At 37.4% G+C, this 21,969-nt stretch overlaps 2 protein-coding genes across 2 annotated transcripts; one reads left to right on the top strand and one right to left on the bottom strand.

Moving 5' to 3' along the window:
• Positions 1–7,255: 7,255 nt before the first annotated feature.
• On the top strand, positions 7,256–8,185 carry LOC133067269 (olfactory receptor 4F3/4F16/4F29-like). Its single transcript, XM_061158421.1, has one exon. The coding sequence runs from the start codon at positions 7,256–7,258 to the stop codon at positions 8,183–8,185; it is 930 nt and encodes a 309-aa protein (XP_061014404.1).
• Positions 8,186–16,196: 8,011 nt separating this feature from the next.
• LOC133067268 (olfactory receptor 4F3/4F16/4F29-like) lies at positions 16,197–17,135 on the bottom strand. Its single transcript, XM_061158420.1, has one exon. It carries the CDS (start codon positions 17,133–17,135, stop codon positions 16,197–16,199), a length of 939 nt encoding a protein of 312 aa, XP_061014403.1.
• Positions 17,136–21,969: the final 4,834 nt, after the last annotated feature.

Here is a 21,969-nt window from a genome sequence, read left to right as displayed (position 1 = left end):
ACAATTCCCTTGGCCTGATGATCTCAGTCTGAGCATCCCAGAATTCTAATGCATCACTTGGTCACCACCTTCTCCTAAAGCTAATTAGTCACTTCTCTTAAAATAGCATCTCTTCTTATCCTGGGGTGGGTGGGTGGAAGGATGTGGGTAATGCTCATGCACAAGAGAAAATTTAATTTGTGGAACTTCTCAAACTCCCTGACCATGCTGCCCTCTGAGATCTTTTGATAGATTAGGTAGGTGGGATAGAGGGGTTGGTGGACTGTAGTCTACCACAAGAAGAATCTCCTTCTCAGGTTCCCAGGCTTCCAGAGAGGAAGGCTGTAACAGAATGAGCAGGAGCAGAAATTGTCCAGGAAGGAAGAGCCAGTGAAATTGTATAGAGAAAGGCAGAGGAAAATGAGGTTGTTTTCTTTTTCTTAGTTTTATTGAGAAATAATTGACATATACCACTATATAAGTTTAAAGTGTGCAACATGATGGTTTGATTTATGTATATTGTAAAATGATTACCACAATAGGTTTTATTTAGCATCCATCATTTCATATAGATACAATAAAAGGAAAAGAGAAAAAAATATATTTTTGATGAGAACTCTTAGAATCTATTTCCTTAACAGCGTTCCTAGTTATCCTATAGGAATGTTAACTATAATCATCACACTGTAGTGTGGTTAATTTTTTTATTAGTTTATTTTTTAATTAAAGTATAGTTGATGTAGAGTAATATTATGTGTTACAGGTGTACAATAAAGTGATGCACAGTTTTTAAAGGTTTTATTCCAAGTGGCTTCCCACTCCAGTATTCTTGCCTGGAGAATTCTATTGACAGAGGAGCCTGGCAGGCTACAGTCAATGGGATCACAGAGTTAGACATGACTATAGTGTGGTTAATTTTTTATGAGAATTCAGACTTGAGAATCAAGATAGGAGAGAAAGAGAAGTTACCATAAGCTTACAATTGCTGCCCCTGCTTTTAAATTCTCTGATTCTGTTTTCTCCGTATATCTGGTCATCTTTGGTGTCACTTGCTGTATTGTCCAGAATGTAATTTGGTCAGATAATTTCAATGTGACCTCTAGCTCCCGAAGATCTGTCTCTTTTGATACTCCATTATGCTTATCATGCTCAACAAATGTGCTACTCGAAAATGCTAAGTATGGAGTTCATGAGTGTTTCTGAATGGTGTTACGAAAATATTCCATCTAGCTTTTGTCCAAGTTCATGATTCCCATCTTCAACAAGATTGTCACAGCTGCTTGGAAATTTATTTATCTTTTAACTGTTTATAATTTCTGCCTTCTACAAGTTTTGTGCACATAGCATATTGCCTGATTTTCCACATTTCCAAGAAAACCTTTTGTCCTGTATTATCAAAACTATTCATCATTTCTGATTTTGATTTCTCAACTTTATCACCATTTGTTACCCCTCCCTACAATCTAAATTCTCTCTTTTCTGTTTGATTTCATCTGATCTCTTTTACGGCACCAAAGAAATCTCGGTCCTAAATCCATGCTTGCTTAGTCTTCTTGATCTCTTTGTAACATGGGAACATGACAACCATTACTTAGCTCTTTGACATTCCTTTCTCCCTTGATTTTTGTTGTTGTGCACAAAAACAGGGTTTTTTAAAGGCAGACACTGGGGCTTCCCTGGTGGTCCTGTGGCTTAGACTCTTGATCCCTGGTTGAGGAACTAAGATCCTATATATGCCAAACAATACAAAAATAAAATAAATAATAAAGGCAGATACTATATAAAAATAGTAGTGATAGTATTATAATAAGGATCATGACAAATACAAAGTCTATGTTCATTTGGGGCCATGTATATTTTCTCCATTAATTTACTTTTATCTCTTTATATGTTATCCTTCAAACAAATCCCTTTTGTCTTGATTTTATATTTTAGATAATTTCCACATTTTTGTTTCTAGCTGGGATCTTTCTGAACTGTAAGTTATTATGGTTTTTTATGAATAAATTGCCCCCTGACTTTGGTGAACCTTTTACTGGGACCAAAACCTTAGTGTAGTTTGCTATTTTCCCAGTCAAAGCAGCAACCACCTTTCTCCATTCCCCTTAAGTTATAACAATAATGTGTGAATTTAACTCTCATCTCTGCTGCTAGTAGCTGTGAAATCTTGGGAGTTAAGTAGGTATGTGTTAAGTGTTTACATATGTAGGATGGAATATTCTTCTGAGTTAAACTGAATTCTTCTTTTCCAGCTTAATGGAGATATAATTGACATACAGCATTGTGTAAGTTTCAGGTATACATTTTTTAATTCTTGTTTAAAATTCATAATAAAATAACTGTTTTAGATCCTGAACAGACATATTTGCATAATATACTCAAGGAGCAATAGACTTGAAATCAGATGACTTTATTTTTGGTTTCAAACTCAGTAAATCTATGTTTTGGGACAACTTCTAACTTCTCTGAACTTGAGATCCCTTGTCTATAAATGAAAATAATTCTATTATGGAAATAGCCACCCAAAAGGTAATCAAAAGCCTCAAATATGTGAAAGTACTTAGTAAATATGCGCCACACAGATAATGTATGCTTTTCTAGCTCTAAAATTCCAGCATTAACTATTTAAGAAACTTTAAAATATGGATTTAATTTATCTCTATTTTATTCTATGACTTTAAGAATAGCATAGAGGATGACTCTTAATTGTATCATAAAACCTGGATAGACACTGTATGTTCCCTGCTGTATTGGCTGCTGTTAGAACCATTGCTTCTCTTTCATCTCTTTCCCCCTACCTCCTGCCTCTCTCTTCTGTTTACATGCTTCTTACTGATTTCTGAAACTTCAGAAGTTTAACCATGGACCACTATAAGCCTGAGATAAAGCTTCCCTACTAGACAGTTGGAAATTTTTGGCAAGAATATCAGGCACTCTCTTGGGAGTGGTTGGGAAATGTGCTAATGCTCAGTTTTAATTTTGGAAACTTCCTTTATACCTGCTGGAGTTAATGAGTAAAGATGTTGGACTAGAAAAATAAGAAATACGGAAATTTGGACCTGAAAAATTGTGGACCTGAAAAAAATGACTTTACTTCAGAGAAGTGTCATAGACTAAATAATCAAGAAATATTTGCTACTTATTACATTTTTATTTTAAAAAAATGAAAGAGCCAGAAGAAATTATCTTTATCCTCCTCAAACTTACAATATATTTGGAGAGAGAGACTCTACAGATTAAAAATTAAAACCACTGAAAAGCTAAGATAAATAGCCAAGGATTTGCTCTAAATAAGGAATGTTATTATCTTTTCTCAGAACACTTTCCCCTCTCCTCCCAGCTTATTAAACTCCTACTGATTCTTCAAAACTCCCAAGTCCTTTCTCCTTTGTAAAGCTCTTTCTGAATTTCCCAGTGGACTCTTCTGTGTCCTTCCAGGCCACCAACAAGCACCTACAGTTTTTACTATGATGCCATACACTGTGGTTTATTTTTTATGTGGGGAACTATTCAATTTAGTTCAGTTCAGTAGCTCAGTCGTGTCTGACTCTTTGGAACCCCATGACAGCAGCACGCCTGGCCTCCCTGTCCTTCACTAACACCACTAACCCCCAGAGCTTGCTCAAACTCATGGCCATCGATTCGGTGATGTCATCCAACCATCTCATCCTCTGTCGTACCCTTCTCCTACTGCCTTCAATATTTCACAGCATCAGGGGCTTTTCCAATGAGTCAGTTCTTCACATCAGGTGGCCAAAGTATTGGAGCTTCAGCTCCAGCATCAGTCCTTCCAATGAATATTCAGGACTGATTTCCTTTAGGATTGACTAGTTGAATCTCCTTGCAGTCCAAGGGACACTCAAGAGTTTTCTCCAACACCACAGTTCAAAAGCATCAATTCTTCAGTGCTCAGCCTTCTTTACAATCCAAATTTCACATCCATACATGACTCCTGGAAAAACCAAGCTTTGACTATGGTTTTGCCAGACCTTTGGTTTTTCCAGACATTTTTCAATAATGTCTCTGCTTTTTAATATGCTGTCTAGGTTGGTCATACCTTTTCTTCCAAGGAGCAAGCTTCTTTTAATTTCATGGCCACAGTCACCATCTCCAGTGATTTGGGAGCACAAGAAAATAAAATCTGTCACTATTTCCGTTCTTTCCCCATCTATTTGCCAGGAAGTGATGGGACCAGATGCCATGATCTTCATTTTTCCAATGCTGAGGGTTTTTTTTGTTGTTGCTGTTGTTTTTTATTTTTATGTTTTCAATGCTGAGTTTTAAGCCAGCTTTTTCACTCTCTTCTTTCACTTTCATCAAGAAGCTATTTAGTTCTTCTTCGCTTTCTGTCATAAGGGTGGTGTCATCTGCATATCTGAGATTATTGTTACTTCTCCTGGCACTCTTGATTCCAGCTTGTGCTTCTTCCAGCCCAGCGTTTCTCATGATGTACTCTGCATATAAGTTAAATAAGCAGGGTGACAATATACAGCCTTGACATATTCCTTTCCCAACTTGGAACCAATCTGTTGTTCCATGTCCAGTTCTAACTGTTGCTTCTTGACCTGCATACAGGTTTCTCAAGAGGCAGGTCAGGTGGTCTGGTATTCCCATCTCTTTAAGAATTTTCCAGTTTGTTGTGATGCACACAGTCAAAGGCAGTCAATGAAGCAGAAGTAGATGTTTTTCTGAAATTCTCTTGCTTTTTCTGTGATCCAGTGGATGTTGGCAATTTGATCTCTGGTTCCTCTGCCTTTTCTCAATACAGCTTGAACATCTGGAAGTTCACGGTTCATGTATTGTTGAACCCTAGCTTGGAGAATTGTGAGCATTGCTTTCCTAGCATGTGAGATGAGTGCAATCATGCAGTAGTTTGAACATCCTTTGACATTACCTTTCTTTGGGATTGGAATGAAAATTGACCTTTTCCAGTCCTGTGGCCACTGCTGAGTTTTCCAAATTTGCTGGCCTATTGAGTGCAGCGCTTTCACAGCATCATCATTAATCTGAAATAGCTCAACTGGAATTCCATCACCTCCACTAGCTTTGTCTGTAGTGATGCTTCTTCCTAAGGTCCCCTTGGCTTTGGACTTCAAGATGTCTGGCTCTAGGTGAGTGATCACACCATCGTGGTCTGGGTCATTAAGATCTTTTTTGTATAGTTCTTCTGTGCATTCTTGCCACCTCTTCTTAATCTTCTCTGCTTCTGTTAGGTCCATACTGATTCTGTCCTATATTGTGTCCATTTTTGCATGAAATAGTCACTTGATATCTCTTATTTTCTTGAATGGATATCTAGTCTTTCCCATTCTTTTGTTTTTCTCCATATCTCTGCATTGTTCACTTAGGAAGGCTTTCTTGTCTTTCCTTGCTATTCTTATTGGCAAAACTCTGTTAGCCTTTGCCTTGCTTCATTTTCTACTCCAAGGCCAAACTTGCCTGTTACTCAAAGTGTCTCTTTATTTCCTACTTCTGCATTCTGGTCCCCTATGATGAAAAGGACATCTCTTTTTGGTGTTAGTTCTAGAAGGTCTTATGGGTCTATATAGAACCATTCAACTTCAGCTTCTTCAGCATTACTGGTCAGCACATAGACTTGGATTACTGTGATATTGAATGATATTGTAAACAATTACTTTGGGCTACAAAATCAGTACTGATGCTTTGGGATAATAGTTTTATGGCCAGTTTCACTAATTATGAACACTGACGTGTGTGTATATATAAATGCCCACATTAAAAGCAAAACATTGAGATCCACTTTTTCTATTGTTGGATTTCTATTGCCCCTTCAGTTCCAGGTCTGAGATTTTTTGTGCATTCATGCACCTTTATCTTACAATTCCTTTACAATTTATGCTCCTGTCTCCCCTTTTCAACTCACTCCAGCTTTTAGCTGCGTGTGTACAAATTATGGGAACAGGAGAGCTTGACATGGGGAAGCACAGTCAAGAAGAATGTATGTTCCATGTGGTAACAGTGTATTCCCTGCAAAAATGGGTAAGACCTGGAGAGATTATGTGCTGTGTTTATTTGCTCAGTCTGACTCTGTGACCACAGGGACTGTAGCCCACCAGGCTCCTCTGTCCATGGATTTCTCAGGCAAGAATACTGGAGTGGGTTGCCATGTCCTTCTCCAGGGGATCTTCCCAACCCAGGGGTCGAATCCAGGTCTCCCACATTGCAGGTGGATTCTTTATTGTCTGAGCCACGAGGGAAGCCAGAGAGTTTATGTAGTACCCCAAATTATTGTCAGAAAAGACTTGGCTATAGCACCAGATCACATAGGAGGTTTGAAGCAAAGAGATAAGAAGTATAAAAGGGGCTATGGGAGAGGGAGGAACAGGAAAGAGTTAGTTATTCTAGGACAACTATGCCATGAGTGTGTTTTTCTTCATCCCCAGCAAATTCTAAAAGTAGAGTTCCAATAGCTATAACCAAGCTATATCACGAACCTCAAAAATTGAGAAGAGTCTAGATCGGTAAACCAAATTGACTTCCTTAAGTTTCTTGACTTCCCATATCAAAACCTCCCCACCCACACCAATCCTACCTTGCACATCTTGGCCACGTCCTGGCTGCTAAACACACTACTTAGTATTTCACCTATTTTCCTAAGTGCCCATGCAGATACCCTGTGCTATGAATGTCCATTCTGCCATTCTTTAGACCTATCATACCATAGAGTCAGCCCTATGCCCCATGCCTGGTTCTCCCATGTCCATCTCTACTCCATGGGCTTTGTGTGAATTGCAGATATGATTGTAGATAGTGATATAAAATGATTCAAGACACATATTATGTGCCTAAGACGAAGTGAGTTTAAGAAATGACACAACTTGAAAGGCTGAAGAATTGTTTTATGAACAATAAAGATAGAACCAGTGTGTTCAGGCAAATCCATCTCCCCCTCTTCCTTCATTTTCTCTTTGTTGTGCACTATCCCCCCTTCCCTTCCCCTCTCAATCTTTGCCATGCACATCTACTATGATACCATGTTTGTTTCATTCTCTTATTTGTAGACGAGCAGTCCTGGGGGCTGTGGTAAAAGGGATATTGCGTGTGGAAGTGACTCAACTGCTTTAGGTGGCCACAGGTGAAATGCTTATTTAATGATGATATGGCCCTGAGCAAGAAAATGTGGAGATCTAAAGTCTTTACAGTTTGACTATCCTTGAGTAATTAATCATTATAATATGGAGAATGATTAATATTCTTATGTTAGTTTCCTTTTGCTTTATCTGGAAACATTACAGCTGGTAAATCAACTGACAGAATGAATCACTCTGTGGTGTCAGAGTTTGTGTTCCTGGGACTCACCAACTCCTGGGAGATCCAGCTTCTCCTCTTTGTGTTCTCTTCTGTTTTCTATGTGGCAAGCATGTTGGGAAACTCCCTCATTTTGCTCACTGTTATGATGAACCCTCACTTACATTCCCCCATGTACTTTCTATTGGCCAACCTTTCCTTCATTGACCTGGGAGTTTCTTCTGTCATCTCTCCCAAGATGATTTATGACCTTTTCAGAAATCGTAAAGTCATCTCCTTTGGTGGCTGCGTCACTCAGATCTTCTTCCTCCACATCATTGGTGGTGTGGAGATGGTGCTGCTCATCACCATGGCCTTTGACAGATACGTTGCCATATGTAAGCCTCTCCACTACTTCACTATTATGAGTCGAAAAAAGTGTATTTTGCTCGTGGTTGCTGCATGGATAATTGGCTTGATTCACTCTATAGTTCAACTGGTTTTTGTTGCAAAATTGCCGTTCTGTGGTCCTAATATAATAGACAGCTTTTACTGTGATTTTCCTCGATTTATCAAACTTGCCTGCACAGATACCTACAGGCTGGAGTTCATGGTCACAGCCAACAGTGGATTCATATCCCTGGGATCATTCTTCATATTGATCGTCTCCTACATTTTTATCCTCATCTCTGTTCGGAAACACTCTTCAGGTAGCTCATCTAAGGCCCTCTCCACTTTGTCAACTCATGTCATGGTGGTGATTTTGTTCTTCGGCCCTTGCATCTTCGTTTACATCTGGCCTCACCCCAGGTCACACCTAGACAAATTCCTTGCTGTTTTTGATGCAGTTCTCACTCCTTTTTTCAATTCAATCATCTATACATTCAGGAACAAAGAAATGAAAATGGCAATGAGGAAACTATGCAGTCACTTAATTATATATAGAAGAATTTCTTAAATTCCAAAAATATTACAAAGTCTCTTTACTGACTTGAAGTAAAATTAAATTTCTATTATTTTCATATCAGATGCTTCCAAGTTTCTTATTAATATTTAAGTGTCCCAGCTTAAAATAGCATTATTCTTTAAAAAATGTTAACTGAGAAATTGTGTTGCTACCTCTGGTTGGAGGAAGCATGTGGTATTGTAAATAGTGTCTTATGGAGAAAGCTACATGCCTGTCTCTGAGGAGGTATTACCTTGATGAATCTACTATGGTTTAGACTTCAAAATTGAGTCTCTTCAGTATCAGAGTGGGCTATATAAGGGAATGGTGATTGACACTAGGTAAATCCATAATAGATGGAACTATATACATCTAGATGCCCAATTATTAGTTTGCCACAAAAAAAAAAAAAAAAAATCAGTCAAGTGGCCTGAATTTCCACTTAGGTGTAACTCACTTTTACACAGTAGGAAAATTTCTGGGAAGTCAAATGATGATAGGAACATTAAAAACAGGGAATCAGAGTGAGAACTGATGACTGGTGATTTTGATACTTAGTGCCTATATCTCCATTCTACAATATGCCTATCATCACATTTGGAAAAATAGAATCCTGGTGTAAGCACCAGGCTCTTTTTCTGGATGCAGGCTGGTCATCACAAGACTTAGCTTTGACTCATGGTCATACACTGTTTCAGGCTGTTTAGCCTCTGTCTATTTACAGATGCAGTATTCTTTCCATATGTAATCAGCCAGGTTCTTCCTTTCCTTTCTGTTGGCATGACTATTCTGTCGCATTTGAATGACTTGTTTGCAATGCAAGCTAAATTTTAGTTTGGAAAGTGTTTTATATATGACTATTTTCTTCTATAGAAATGAAGGATTTCCATCAACAGATTTAGAATTTTCTATTCATACACATTTTCACAAAGAACAAAAACTAATTTTTTAAAAAAAGGTATTGGACATAACTCTGATTTTTATACATTCTTAGACTTACTCAATATATCTTAACCAGTTTATCAGTACTTCTTTGACTTGATATGTGGTCCTGATTTGAATGGATTTGCTCACTCAGTTGTATCTGACCCTTTCCAACCCATGAACTGTAGCCCACCAGGCTCCTCTGTCCATGGAATTTCCCAGGCAAAATTACCATGGTGGGTTACCATTTCCTACTCCAGGGTATCGTTCCATCCCAGAGACTGAAGCCACATCTCTTAATCTCCTGTGCTGGCAGGCAGATTCTTTACCATTGTGTCACCTGGGAAGCCCAATCCTTATTTAATTCATAACCTATCCTCCTTGATAATTTGTTTGCCTCTTCTTTTTATATCCATTGCCTTTGTATCATTTATTCATTTTTCAGTCCATTTTTAGACCCTTGGGAAACCAATACCTATTATCAGTTTACTAGCTAGCACTAATCTTAGTCTCCCTATAATGTTTTGAATTGGTATTTTAGAAATGGAAGTTTCACTAAGTTTTCTCTTCCATTGATTAAATAATGTTCCGTAGATTCAGCAAGGATTCCCATATTCCTTACTGTTTATGTATGTTGCATACAAAAATGCCTGCTTCTGCCAATCCTATCTCTTTTTTTCTTCTCTCTTATGAAAAGCTCCTTTATTTTTTTTTGTTTATTTTTATTAGTTGGAGGCTAATTACTTTACAATATTGTAGTGGATTTTGTCATACATTGACATGAATCAGCCATGGAGTTACATGTGTTCCCCGTCTCGATCCCCACTCCCACCGCCTTCTCCACCCAATCCCTCTGGGTCGGGTGCACCAGGCCCGAGCACTTGTCTCATGCATCCAACCTGGGCTGCTGATCTGTTTCACCCTAGATAATACACATGTTTCGATGCTGTTCTCTCAAAACATCCCACCCTCGCCTTCTCTCACAGAGTCCAAAAGTCTTTTCTGTACATCTGTGTCTCTTTTTCTGTTTTGCATATAGGGTTATTATTATCTTCTTTCTAAATTCCATATATATGCGTTAGTATACTGTAATGGTCTTTATCTTTCTGGCTTACTTCACTCTGTATAATGGGCTCCAGTTTCATCCATCTCATTAGAACTGATTCAAATGAATTCTTTTTAATGGCTGAGTAATAGTCCATTGTGTATATGTACCACAGCTTCCTTATCCATTTATCTGCTGATGGGCATCTAGGTTGCTTCCATGTCCTGGCTATTATAAACAGTGCTGCGATGAACATTGGGGTGCACGTGTCTCTTTCAGATCTGGTTTCCTCAGTGTATATACCCAGAAGTGGGATTGCTGGGTCATATGGCAGTTCTATTTCCAGCTTTTTAAGAAATCTCCACACTGTTCTCCATAGGGGCTGTACTAGTTTGCATTCCCACCAACAGTGTAAGAGGGTTCCCTTTTCTCCACACCCTCTCCAGCATTTATTGCTTGTAGACTTTTGGATAGCAGCCATCCTGACTGGTGTGTAATGGTACCTCATTGTGGTTTTGAGTTGCATTTCTCTGATAATGAGTGATGTTGAGCATCTTTTCATGTGTTTGTTAGCCATCTGTATGTCTTCTTTGGAGAAATGTCTATTTAGTTCTTTGGCCCATTTTTTGATTGGGTCATTTATTTTTCTGGATTTGAGCTTCAGGAGTTGCTTGTATATTTTTGATATTAATCCTTTGTCTATTGCTTCGTTTGCTATTATTTTCTCCCAATGTGAGGGCTGTCTTTTCACCTTGCTTATAGTTTCCTTTGTTGTGCAAAAGCTTTTAAGTTTAATTAGGTCCCATTTGTTTATTTTTGCTTTTATTTCCAATATTCTGGGAGGTGGGTCATAGAGGATCCTGCTGTGATTTATGTCGGAGAGTGTTTTGCCTATGTTCTCCTCTAGGAGTTTTATAGTTTCTAGAGGATGTGGGCTTCAGCTAAATGTCTTACATTTAGATCTTTAATCCATTTTGAGTTTATTTTTGTGTATGGTGTTAGAAAGTGTTCTAGTTTCATTCTTTTACAAGTGGTTGACCAGTTTTCCCAGCACCACTTGTTAAAGAGGTTGTCTTTTTTCCATTGTATACAATCCTATCTCTTTAGGCCTTGTGTCAGGTGTGTATCTGTGACTAGATTCCCCACCTACATAATGATGTTTCTATATTATCTAATGTAAAACTTTGTTAATGTCATTATTTTTTATTCTGAAGAAAGTATGTCTTTTTGTCGATGTCTACTCTGCTGTTTGCCCAGATCAGCAACCTCCTTCTTTTCGTGAATGTATCTTTCTCTTGAAGTAACCATGTGATATGATTAGAAGATGACGTGTAGATCGCACCTCGCTGACCACTGCTGTCTGGTCAAAGGTTGAGCTTCTGACCTAAGTCATAATGACATATCTACAGTTCACAGTTGAATGGTGCAAGTGTGGGTCTCTGACCATGATGGGCCAAATCTGAGCTCTTCCTTGAGATGTTAGACGAGAATAGAGAGAAAGCAAGCCCCAGTGCCTTTTGGAGTATGTTGTGCAGAAACTGCTGTCAATCATATTTCCAGCTGTCAGAAATTGAATCTGGTATACTTTCTTAAAGATACCTGAGAGAAGAAGATGTAAGATTTAAAGACAGGAGCTTACCGGTATTCAAATTCTTGGTTTCATGTGTCTAAGGCATTTAGCTTCATTCTCAGCCTGCATTCATCTTGGTCACTTAGCTGAGCCAATAAATGCCCAATATATCTGTCCCCTTCCCTATATTTGTTTAATTTGTGGTTCTAGCATCTAACAGGATATTGACAGGGACTTCCCTGGTGGTTCAGTGGTTAAGAATCCACCTGCCAGTGCAGGGATTGATCCCTGGCCCGATAAGATCCCACATGCCACAGAGTAACTGAGCTTGTGGGCCACAGCTGCTGAAGCCCACATCCTCTAGAGACCATGCTGCTCAACAAGAGAAGCCACCTCAATGAGAAGCCTGTGCTCCACAATTAGAGAGTAGTTCCCATTCACTGCAAGTAGAGAAACCCTATGCATTGCAATGAAGACTCCACAGAGTCAAAATATTTTTTTATTTTTTAAAAAGGGATATTGACAATTACAGCTCTAAGAACCCTGTATATTCAGTTAATTCTGATGTGAAATCTTTCATTGTTTTATTTCCTTAAGAAAATATTATTTTTTCTTCTTATAAAAAAGAAAATATGTTTATCATGTAAGATTTATTTGCAAATTAGAGATTAAAAATTAAAAATCACCATATGGAGTTAATTAATAGTAATATCTCAGTATATATATCTCTTTATAATGTCGTTCTTTTCCAGTGAGTCTGCGCTTAACATCAAGTGGCCAAAGTATTGGAACTTCAGCCTCAGCATTAGTCCTTCCAGTGAATACTCAGGGTTGATTTCCTTTAGGATTGACTGGTTTGATCTCCTTGCTGTCCAAGGGACTCAAGAGTCTTCTCCAGCACCACAATTCAAAAATACCAATTCTTGGGCGTTCAGCCTTCTTTATGGTCCAACTCTTATATCTGTACATGACTACTGGCAAAACGACAGATCTGACTATATGGACCTTTGTCATCAAGGTGATGTCTCTGCTTTTTAATACACTGTCTAGGTCTGTCATAGTTTTTCTTCCAAGTGAGTGAGTGAGTGAAGTTGCTCCGTCGTGTCCGACTCTTTGCGACCCCGTGGACTGTAGCCAGCCAGGCTCCTCTGTCCATGGGATTCTCCAGGCAAGAGTACTGGAATGGGTTGCCATTTCCTTCTCCATTCTTCCAAGTAGCTTACATCTTTTAATTTCATGGCAGCAGTCACCATCCACAGTGATTTTGTAGCCCAGGAAAATAAATTCTGTCACTGTTTCCACTTTTACCCTTCTATTTGCCATAAAGTGATGGGACCAGACACCATGATCTTTGTTTTTTGAATGCTGAGTTTTAAACCAGCTTTTTTACTCTCTTATTTATTGTAGTATTCTCCCTGCTTCCTCATAGGTGGAATATTATTTTTTGTATTGATTTATCAGTACCACATATATGTTAAAGATATTAACTATTATATTTATGTTCAAAATGTCCCTCTCAAATTCTTGTTTCCTTTTTCATTTTACTTATCATATTCTACAACATTAAAGTACTTTTTGTACACCAACTCCACAGAGCTATTGAACTGCACCTTAATAGTTTTACTCTTTAGTTCTTTTCCTTTCCAGCTGGTACCTAATCAATGTTCATAAATATGTATTTTTATTGAAATATAGTTAATAGAGTTACATATAGTTAGAGTTACATGTAGTTTATATATATATATTCTTTTTACAAGATGTGAAGTATAGCTCCCTGTGCTATACAGTAGGTTTTTGTCATCTATTTTATATATAGTAGTATATCTGTTAATCCCAAACTCCTAATTGATCTCTCTCCCCTCCTCCACTATCCCTTTTGTAACTCTAAGTTTGTTTCTATGTCTATGAGTCTGTTTCTGTTTTGTAAATAAGTTCATTTGTATCATTTTAGATTCCACATAAAAGTGATATCATGTGATATTTCTCTTTGATTTATTTCACTTAATATAATTTCTAGATTCATCCATGTTGCATCAAATGGCATTATTTCATTCTTTTTTTGTGGATGAGTAATAATCCATTGTATATATGTACCACATTTTCTTTATCCATTCACCTATTGATGGACACTTAGGTTATTTCCATGTCCTAGTTACTGTTAATATTGCTGCAGTGAACACTGGGGGTACCTGTGTCTTTTTGAATTATGGTTTTCGCAGGGTATAGGCCCAATAGTGGGATTGCTGGGTTGTAGAGTAGTTCTATTTTCAGTTTTTTAAGGACCCTCCATGCTGTTCTCCATAGTGGTTGTATCAATTTACATTCGCACCAACAGTGCATGAAGGTTCCCTGTTCTCCACACCCTCACCAGCATTTACTGTTTGTAGCTTTCTTAATAATGGACATTCTGACTGGTCTGAGGTGATATTTCATTATGGTTTTGACATGCATTTCTTCAATTATGAGAGATGTCGAGCATCTTTTCTTGTTTGTTGATTTTCTGTATGTCTTCTTTGGAGAAATGTCTGTTTAGGCCTTCTGCCCATTTTTGATCAGATGGATTTTTTTTAATATTGAGCTGCTTGTATATTTCAGAGATTAATCCTTTGTCAGTTGCTTCATTTGCAAATATTATCTACCATTATAAGGGTTGTCTTTTTGTTTTATTTAGGGTTTCCTTTGCTGTGTAAAAGCTAATTAAGTTTTAATTAGGTCTCATTTGTTTGCTTTTGTTTTTATTTTCATCATTCTAAGATGTACGTCAAAAAGGATCTTTTGTGATTTATGTCAGAGTGTTAATTAATACAGACCCACCCATCAGTAGACAGGCTGCTTAAAGTGTTATGAATTAACGATTTTAAAGTCCAAAACAAGAAGAGTGTAAAAGAGTAAAATAACTTCCTAAAAGATGTCCGACACCTATCAGTAGTTTCAAAAAGGGATTTCATTACAAAATTCTACCAAAAATTGCTAACCTACATTTTTTAAGAATCTTTAAAATAAGTAGCCATTAGAATGATTTTTTCATAATCATTACTTTGTATATCAATAGCTTAGTTTATTTATATAGATTAGAAAGATTTCTGTCTCTGGCCTATATCATTTTTGGGTTCCAAAAGCTTGAAATTGCCATGGCTGTTTAGTTATGAAAACCATGATCCACTAATAAAAACAGATCAAGGAATGCTATAATATTCATATATGAAATTCTTGAAGCTCATTTAAAATAACTGTGAAATCTTGGTAGCAATAAGAAAAGTTATGGTGAATGCCCTTTAAAGTATTGATTAAAGGAAAAAATCAACATAGAAGAATACTATTTAATAGTATGCTTCTAATAAGTGACATAAATAAAAGCCATGGGTGAGTGATAACATTATCATCCAGTTATAAAATACCCAGTACCCTGTTAAAGAAATTTCTTTTTGAGCTGCAGAAAAAGGAACTTCAAAAGAGCAAATAATCATGTGAAATTGGTACCGATGAAAAGAGTAATGACCTTACAGCATCACTTCTGCTATCACTGGGGTCAGAGATAGAAAGCCAGTGAATACTTTGTTAGTTAGAATACAAACTAACAAATTGGCCTAGTTTTGTTTTTTTTTTTCCATCTTTTTAATCTAAGGTGAGAAGAAAGGAATTAACTGTGTCAGTTGATGGATGCGTTAATTATCTTGATATTGGCAATCACTCCACAATGTATATGTATATGAAATCATCACATTGTACACTTTAAACATATACAATTATATTTGTCAATTTTTCCCCAGTAAATTGGGGCAGGGATGGAGAGCTGAGATCTGATTGTTATCCTAGATTTCTCACTTCACATATCTCTGCCTGAGTATTATCATTGATAAAATAAAGGGGTTAGAACACATGATCGTTCAAATTTCAGTTATAAAATTCAACAATCCTATTATAAAGTCAACAGTTACCTAGGTTATCTATTGGAAAAACAGTTACGTATTGGAAAAAACCAATCAGGTATTACGGCAGTTTGGTAGATAGTTTGAGAAATGAACATTAACCAATTCCAAACAGGGAAAGAATAACAGTGAAAAGGAATAATATTCTAATTTCCAACACTGAATTATTGAACACCTTCTCTGTTTGGCACCTTTTGAGAGATACGACAATTGGATATGGTGGATTAAGATGATAATCAGCTTTCATTTGAAGTATTTTACATAGTAATTATACAAAGAAGGAGCTATGCATTTCTTAATTATTAAAAAGACAAGATGAAATACTCACCACCCAGAGTTATCATGAATAGTAAATAAAACAATTCATATAAAACATCCAACAAAAGCTGGAAATATAGAAAACTACAATGTAAGCTCTCTTTAACCTTATTAAGTGTATAGCAACATGAAAAATCCCTAAACATAACCTAGTACATGAAATTAGTAGAGGCTTGAAATGACATTTTTTCTGTTGTCATTAAAGGTAGAGCTAAATATCTTTTATCTTTAGAGTATTTAGGACATCTTGCTGTAACTCACAAGCTGATGGCAGAGTTTCTTCATTGCTGCTTTCATCTCCTTGTTCCTGAATGTATAGATGACTGGATTCAGAAAAGGAGTGAGAACTGCATCGAAGATAGCAAGAAACTTGTCCAAGTGTGACGAAGGGAAGGGCCAAGTGTAGAAGAAGATTAATGGCCCAAAGAATAAGACCACCACAGTGACATGAGCCGACAAGGTGGAGAGGGCTTTGGATACGCTACCTGAGGAGTGTTTCCAAACAGTGACCAGAATGAAGATGTAAGAAATAATCAATATGAAGAAGGAACCCACAGAAATGAGTCCACTGTTGGCGGTGACCATGAACTCTAGTCTATAGGTCTCTGTGCAAGCAAGTTTAATGAGTTGGGGGAGATCACAATAAAAGCTGTCCAATACATTAGGACCACAGAAGGGCAAGTCTACAACAAAAGCCATTTGGGCCACTGAGTGAATGAGGCCAAGGACCCAGGCGGCAGCCAACATCAAAGTGCACATTCGTGGGTTCATGATGGTCAGGTAGTGGAGAGGCTTGCATATGGCCACATATCTGTCAAAGGCCATGGCGATGAGCAGCACCATTTCTGTGCCCCCAATGGCATGAATAAAGAAGATCTGAGTTAGACAACCCCCAAAAGAGATGGCTTTGCGTTTTCTGAAAAGGTCATAAATCATTTTGGGAGCAGCAATAGAGCAAACCCCCACATCAATAAAGGAGAGGTTGGCCAGCAGGAAGTACATGGGGGAGTGCAAGCTAGTGTCAGCACTCACAGAGAACACAATGAGGAGGTTTCCCATCAGGCTTGCCATGTAGAACACAGAGAAAAAGAGGAAAAGAAGCAGCTGGATCTCCCAGGAACTGGAGAGTCCCAGGAACACAAACTCAGACACCAAGGAGTGGTTGGCTCCACCCATTGTCTCTGCAAACAGAGGTGACTCAATTTCACCTAAAAAGAGAATAAAAATGAAATCAACCTTGTGAGGAGTCCATGACCGCATGAAAATACTGTCAAAATTCACACAGCCAAAACATATATAATATAACCTCTTAATATTGTAAAGCCATTATCCTTCAATTAAAAGTAGTCTTTTTTTAAATGCCATTGCAGAAGATATGCAGTGATTATTTCCCACAAAGCACTGCTTCTAACTCCCCAGCCTCTCTAGAATTCTCTAGGTTTTGATAAAAGAACTAAATATTCTGCTGAATCAGAAGGCTTATGTGAAGCAGATAGGAGTGCCCTGGAACACCATGAGGGAGGAAAGAGGAAATAGAAATGAACTTATAGATTTTTCTCACAGTTTGTTACTCTCATGCATGGATTTCCCCAAACTCCAGAAAATTGTGATGATGTTCATTTTCTTTACCTTCTGACTACCTCCGATATGAAATGCTATCCGTTTCATTGATACTCTCTTATGTTTAAAGCTAAACATATGGCAGTTTTATCAAATCATAGTCATCTTTTCCCCATAAAGAGAGAAGATAATGTAAAAACCTTAAAAATGTATTCAGCTTCTGTAGCTCAGCTCAAGGAGTGGAAGTGATCACAAAGCTTGAGTTGTGAGAGCATATGACAGAGTTAGGACAAGCCAGAAAAGAAATCTGTGCTGCAGACTCCAAACATGGATGAGATAATGCAATGCAGCAAACAAAATCCTGTGTTACATTAGGAGATAACTGCCCATGCCATGTTCACGTTTCATGGTTCATGGAATGTTGGCAAGATTGAAAAGAACACTGTACTTGTAATTGGGAAAGTTGTGATCAAGCTCAAGCCCTAAGTTCATGGGAAGTTAGAGTAAGTTCTTTCTCCCATCCCTTCCACACTCAACTCACTTCTTGAACTCAGATCCATCATCTGGAATCAGATCCATCATCTGGAAAATAAAGGGGACTGAGTAGGTGATGCTAAGTAATCCTTTCAAGTCTAACATTTCTATGACTTTATTACACAGAGCCAGCACAGTAGGTAATGAACTTCACCGCAATGATGGTATTCCCTGTGTTGGAGTGCTACCTCATTCACCACCTTTTCCCTCATCTGCAGTTGGTCATAAGTCCCATATCCCATAAAATCCCTCTCCTTGTATTAGTTTCCCTCTTCTCTAATTGTTTTTGTTCCACTTACATTCATTAGCATATTATTGTAAATTTGCTATGTCATTTAATCTTCCCTTTATCATAACAGTCTGTAATCAATCAGCAGATATTTTCTAGATACCTACTAAGCCCAATGCATTGTCCCAGGCCATTATGGGCTTCCTGAAGTATTAAAATACCCACTGCCATTAAGGCATTTACATTTCAGCACATACTAAAATACAAACAATAAAAAATTCTTACATCGAGAATGTCAAATCAGTAGTATGAGCATAGAAGTTTTGAAGCAGAAAAGATACACGTGAGCCAGAATGAACAGGGCTGTCTTCAGAAAGAAATCAAGACCTATGATGCAGTTTAAGATATGGATATAAGTTATTTGGATATACAGCTTCATATCTGACTCTGAAAGAGTTGTTAGACATAATGAGGGAATAGCTCCCAGTCTGAAGCAGTGTTTGATAAGCTATCAATGAAAATAACGAGAACAAGCCAAAGTAAAACAAATACAGTGAGCACCACGGCCAAGACACTGCAATAACACTTTTACTGACACTATCTGTTTGGTACTTACAAACACCATAAAAGTTATCAGCTCCTTTTCACAGTGGAGGAAATCGAGACCATGAGAGGGAAAGCCATAGATTAGAACAGCAAGTGGTAGAACTGACACTGATTCCCCGATCTGCCTCTTAACCAGTATATAGAGAGACTTTTCTCATGACTTTCTGATTATTTAACATAACACAGCCATAATTCTTCCTGGCTATTGTAGTAAAGGGCAAATCTGTGTAATACCTGCATCTCAGAGCTCCTGGTTGAGTTCCCAGACTGCAATTGCTTTAATCCACATGAAGGTCTTCAGGGTCCCATAGAAGAGGCTCTACTTTAGTGCTTTCAATAACAGAGGAAGCAAAAGTGCTCAGTCTCCACATTCAGAAAGAAAATAAAGCCCAGCACTACACTAATTCGAATTCTGTTCCCACTTAGAAAAACTATCTCCTGCCTTTTGTAATTCCCTTTCTTGGATCTCAATCTTAGAAAGCAATGGATAAACAGAAAAAAAAAATAATAATAATTTTGGTTTCTAACTGTATGTGCTCTTTCTCATTGGTGTTAATTCTTACTCATTAAGCTCAGCTGAAGCTGCTTCTATTGTACAAGGTAACAATTAACTGATTTCTTTACAAAATGACCCTGTCACCAGAAACGTCTGTTGAGTCTTGGTCTTTAGGGACTTCAACATTGTACACCAATATCCTCAAGTTATTTCTGAATTTGTCTCCAACCTACTCATATAAAGACCTGACATGTGACTGTTACCAAAGAGTTAACCATATTCAACTTTTATTGGTTAAAACTAGCATTGCTTTGTGTACAAATAGCTGTAAAAATGCTATTATTGGGAGAGATCTGGCTAATTGGCACACAGGAGAGTACTGACCAAATGATACTGCAGAGACATAGGATTGCCAATATGATTTCATTTATCCAAGGGAATTGTCACCCAGAATGCTACCACAGCAACAGAGGAAGTTATGGATGAGCCACAGACAGGAAGAAAAAGAGATCAGAAAACATCTTAAACACCAGTATGTTTACTTAATCTGAGTAAAGTTAAAGAATTCCCAAGAAACACATAAATATACCTTTGTTATATTCATATCAAATCAACTTCATCCAAGAAACTCACCAGAAAACAGGGAACTTCATAGAAATCCCTATTGTGTGCATGTGTGTGAATTATCTGTAAGGCTATTGGTCTGTTTCACATTCAAAAACTGGCATAATATACATGAAACACTGTTTAACTTAATTCAGCTACATGGCCCATAATTTCACATAAAAAGAATACTTTTAACTCAGAGAATAACTACTGTGTTGGACTTCATTGTAGATTGTGAATCAGAAAACTTAAATTCTATTCATGTTTGTTCAATAACTCACTCTAACTTCAGATGTTTCACTTCATTTCTCTATAGTAATATTTCATCATCTGTAAAATGAGCAGGTTATAGAAAATAATTTCTAGAGTATCTTCCAGTTCCTAAGCTTCTTATGTTATGAACAGTTATATATTCTCATTAAATCGTGGGGAGAGGAAAGGTATAAAATATAAGATCAATTATTGAATATATGGCTTAGCAAACACAAGAAATAAAAAATTCAGCAGATAAATGAAATTCAATCTTGCCAATTTTTTTTTACTAATTATCACAGAAGTAGTAAATACGAATTGTAAGAAATAGTATATCTGTTTAGTGTGAAGGGTAGAGAGGAAAGAAAACCTTCCTGCATTATATACAGCCCTATAGTGGCCTGACCAACTCTGATGGCTTACAGAAGTAACGGGGAAAAAGTTTACAAAGAAAGAAATTCACTGATTAAAAAAAAATTCTGCTAGCTAAAACACAACTTCATTCATTCATTGACGTGAAGTTCCTACAAAGAGTTGGTGCAGGAAAAGATATACCACATTTTAAATAGAGCCAGCAGCTATGAGAATAGATTTTTAAAGTACTCATCACAAAAGAAAGAAAGAGAGGGAAACAGAGAAAGAAAAAGAAAGGAAGGGAGTAAGAAAAGAAGAAGGGAGGGAGAACAGAAGGAAGAGAGGAGGGAGGGAGGAGAGGAGAGAAGAAGGGAGGGAAGCAGAGGGGAGAGGAGGGAAGGAAAGAGGACGGGAGAAGAGACAGACACTATATTGCCCATGGAGGCTAGGAACGTGAGGGAAAGAGCAGGGAGAGAGGGTCAGTCTGTAGTGACCAGGGCAATATTCCTTTGTGTATGGAACATCATTCTGTCTTCTCCTTACCTATCTCCACCTCAGGTTCAGAGACAGAACTTTCAACCACAAACAGTGGACCCAGAATGAAGAGTAAACCCCAAGCTAGGGAAACAGAAAAATGACTCATTTGGAACTCTCACACTAAATTTTTATCCCAAAGAAATACCTAAGAAAGAGAAAAGAAAAGGGAGGGATTAGGAGAAAGAGAGAGGGTAAAAGGATACATCAAACAAGATACTGGAGCAAAATATAATTTTGTAATAGGAAAGAGTGTAAGACTACCACAAGCAACTATGCTTTCTAAACTGTAAAATGCTAAATAAATGTGAAGCAGTTTGAAAAAGAAAAAAGTTTTGATTTAAATTCAGAACTTAAAGATAAAAAGAGCAAACACAAAATCTACACAATTAGAAAGGACAAAACAAACATCAAAACGAATGGCAGGAAAAAATACAGAAAAACGTTTCCACAGAGCAGATGAAAATGGGGACCAAATATTTCACCATGGATTTTTTAAACTGACAGGAGTGATCTTTACACACCCACACACAAAAGACATAGAGATTTAAAAGCTCAAAATGATATGACAGGATTGTTGCATCTATGTTCATCAGTGATATTGGCCAGTAATTTTCTTTCCTTGTGTTATCTTTGTCTGGCTTTGGTATCAGGGTAATGGTGGCCTCATAAAATGAGCTTGGGAGTGTCGCTTCCTCTGCAGTGTTTTGGAAGACTTTCAGAACTGTGCATGTTACCTCTTCTCTAAATTTTTGATAGAATTTGCCTGTGAAGCAGTCTGGTCCTGGAGTTTTGATTGTTGGAAGATTTTTAATCACAGTTTCAATTTCCATTCTTGT

The sequence above is a fragment of the Dama dama genome, chromosome 12 (assembly GCF_033118175.1).
Source record: "Dama dama isolate Ldn47 chromosome 12, ASM3311817v1, whole genome shotgun sequence".
NCBI classification, from domain to species: Eukaryota; Metazoa; Chordata; class Mammalia; order Artiodactyla; family Cervidae; genus Dama; species Dama dama.
This window is presented reverse-complemented; position numbering and strand designations above follow the sequence as displayed.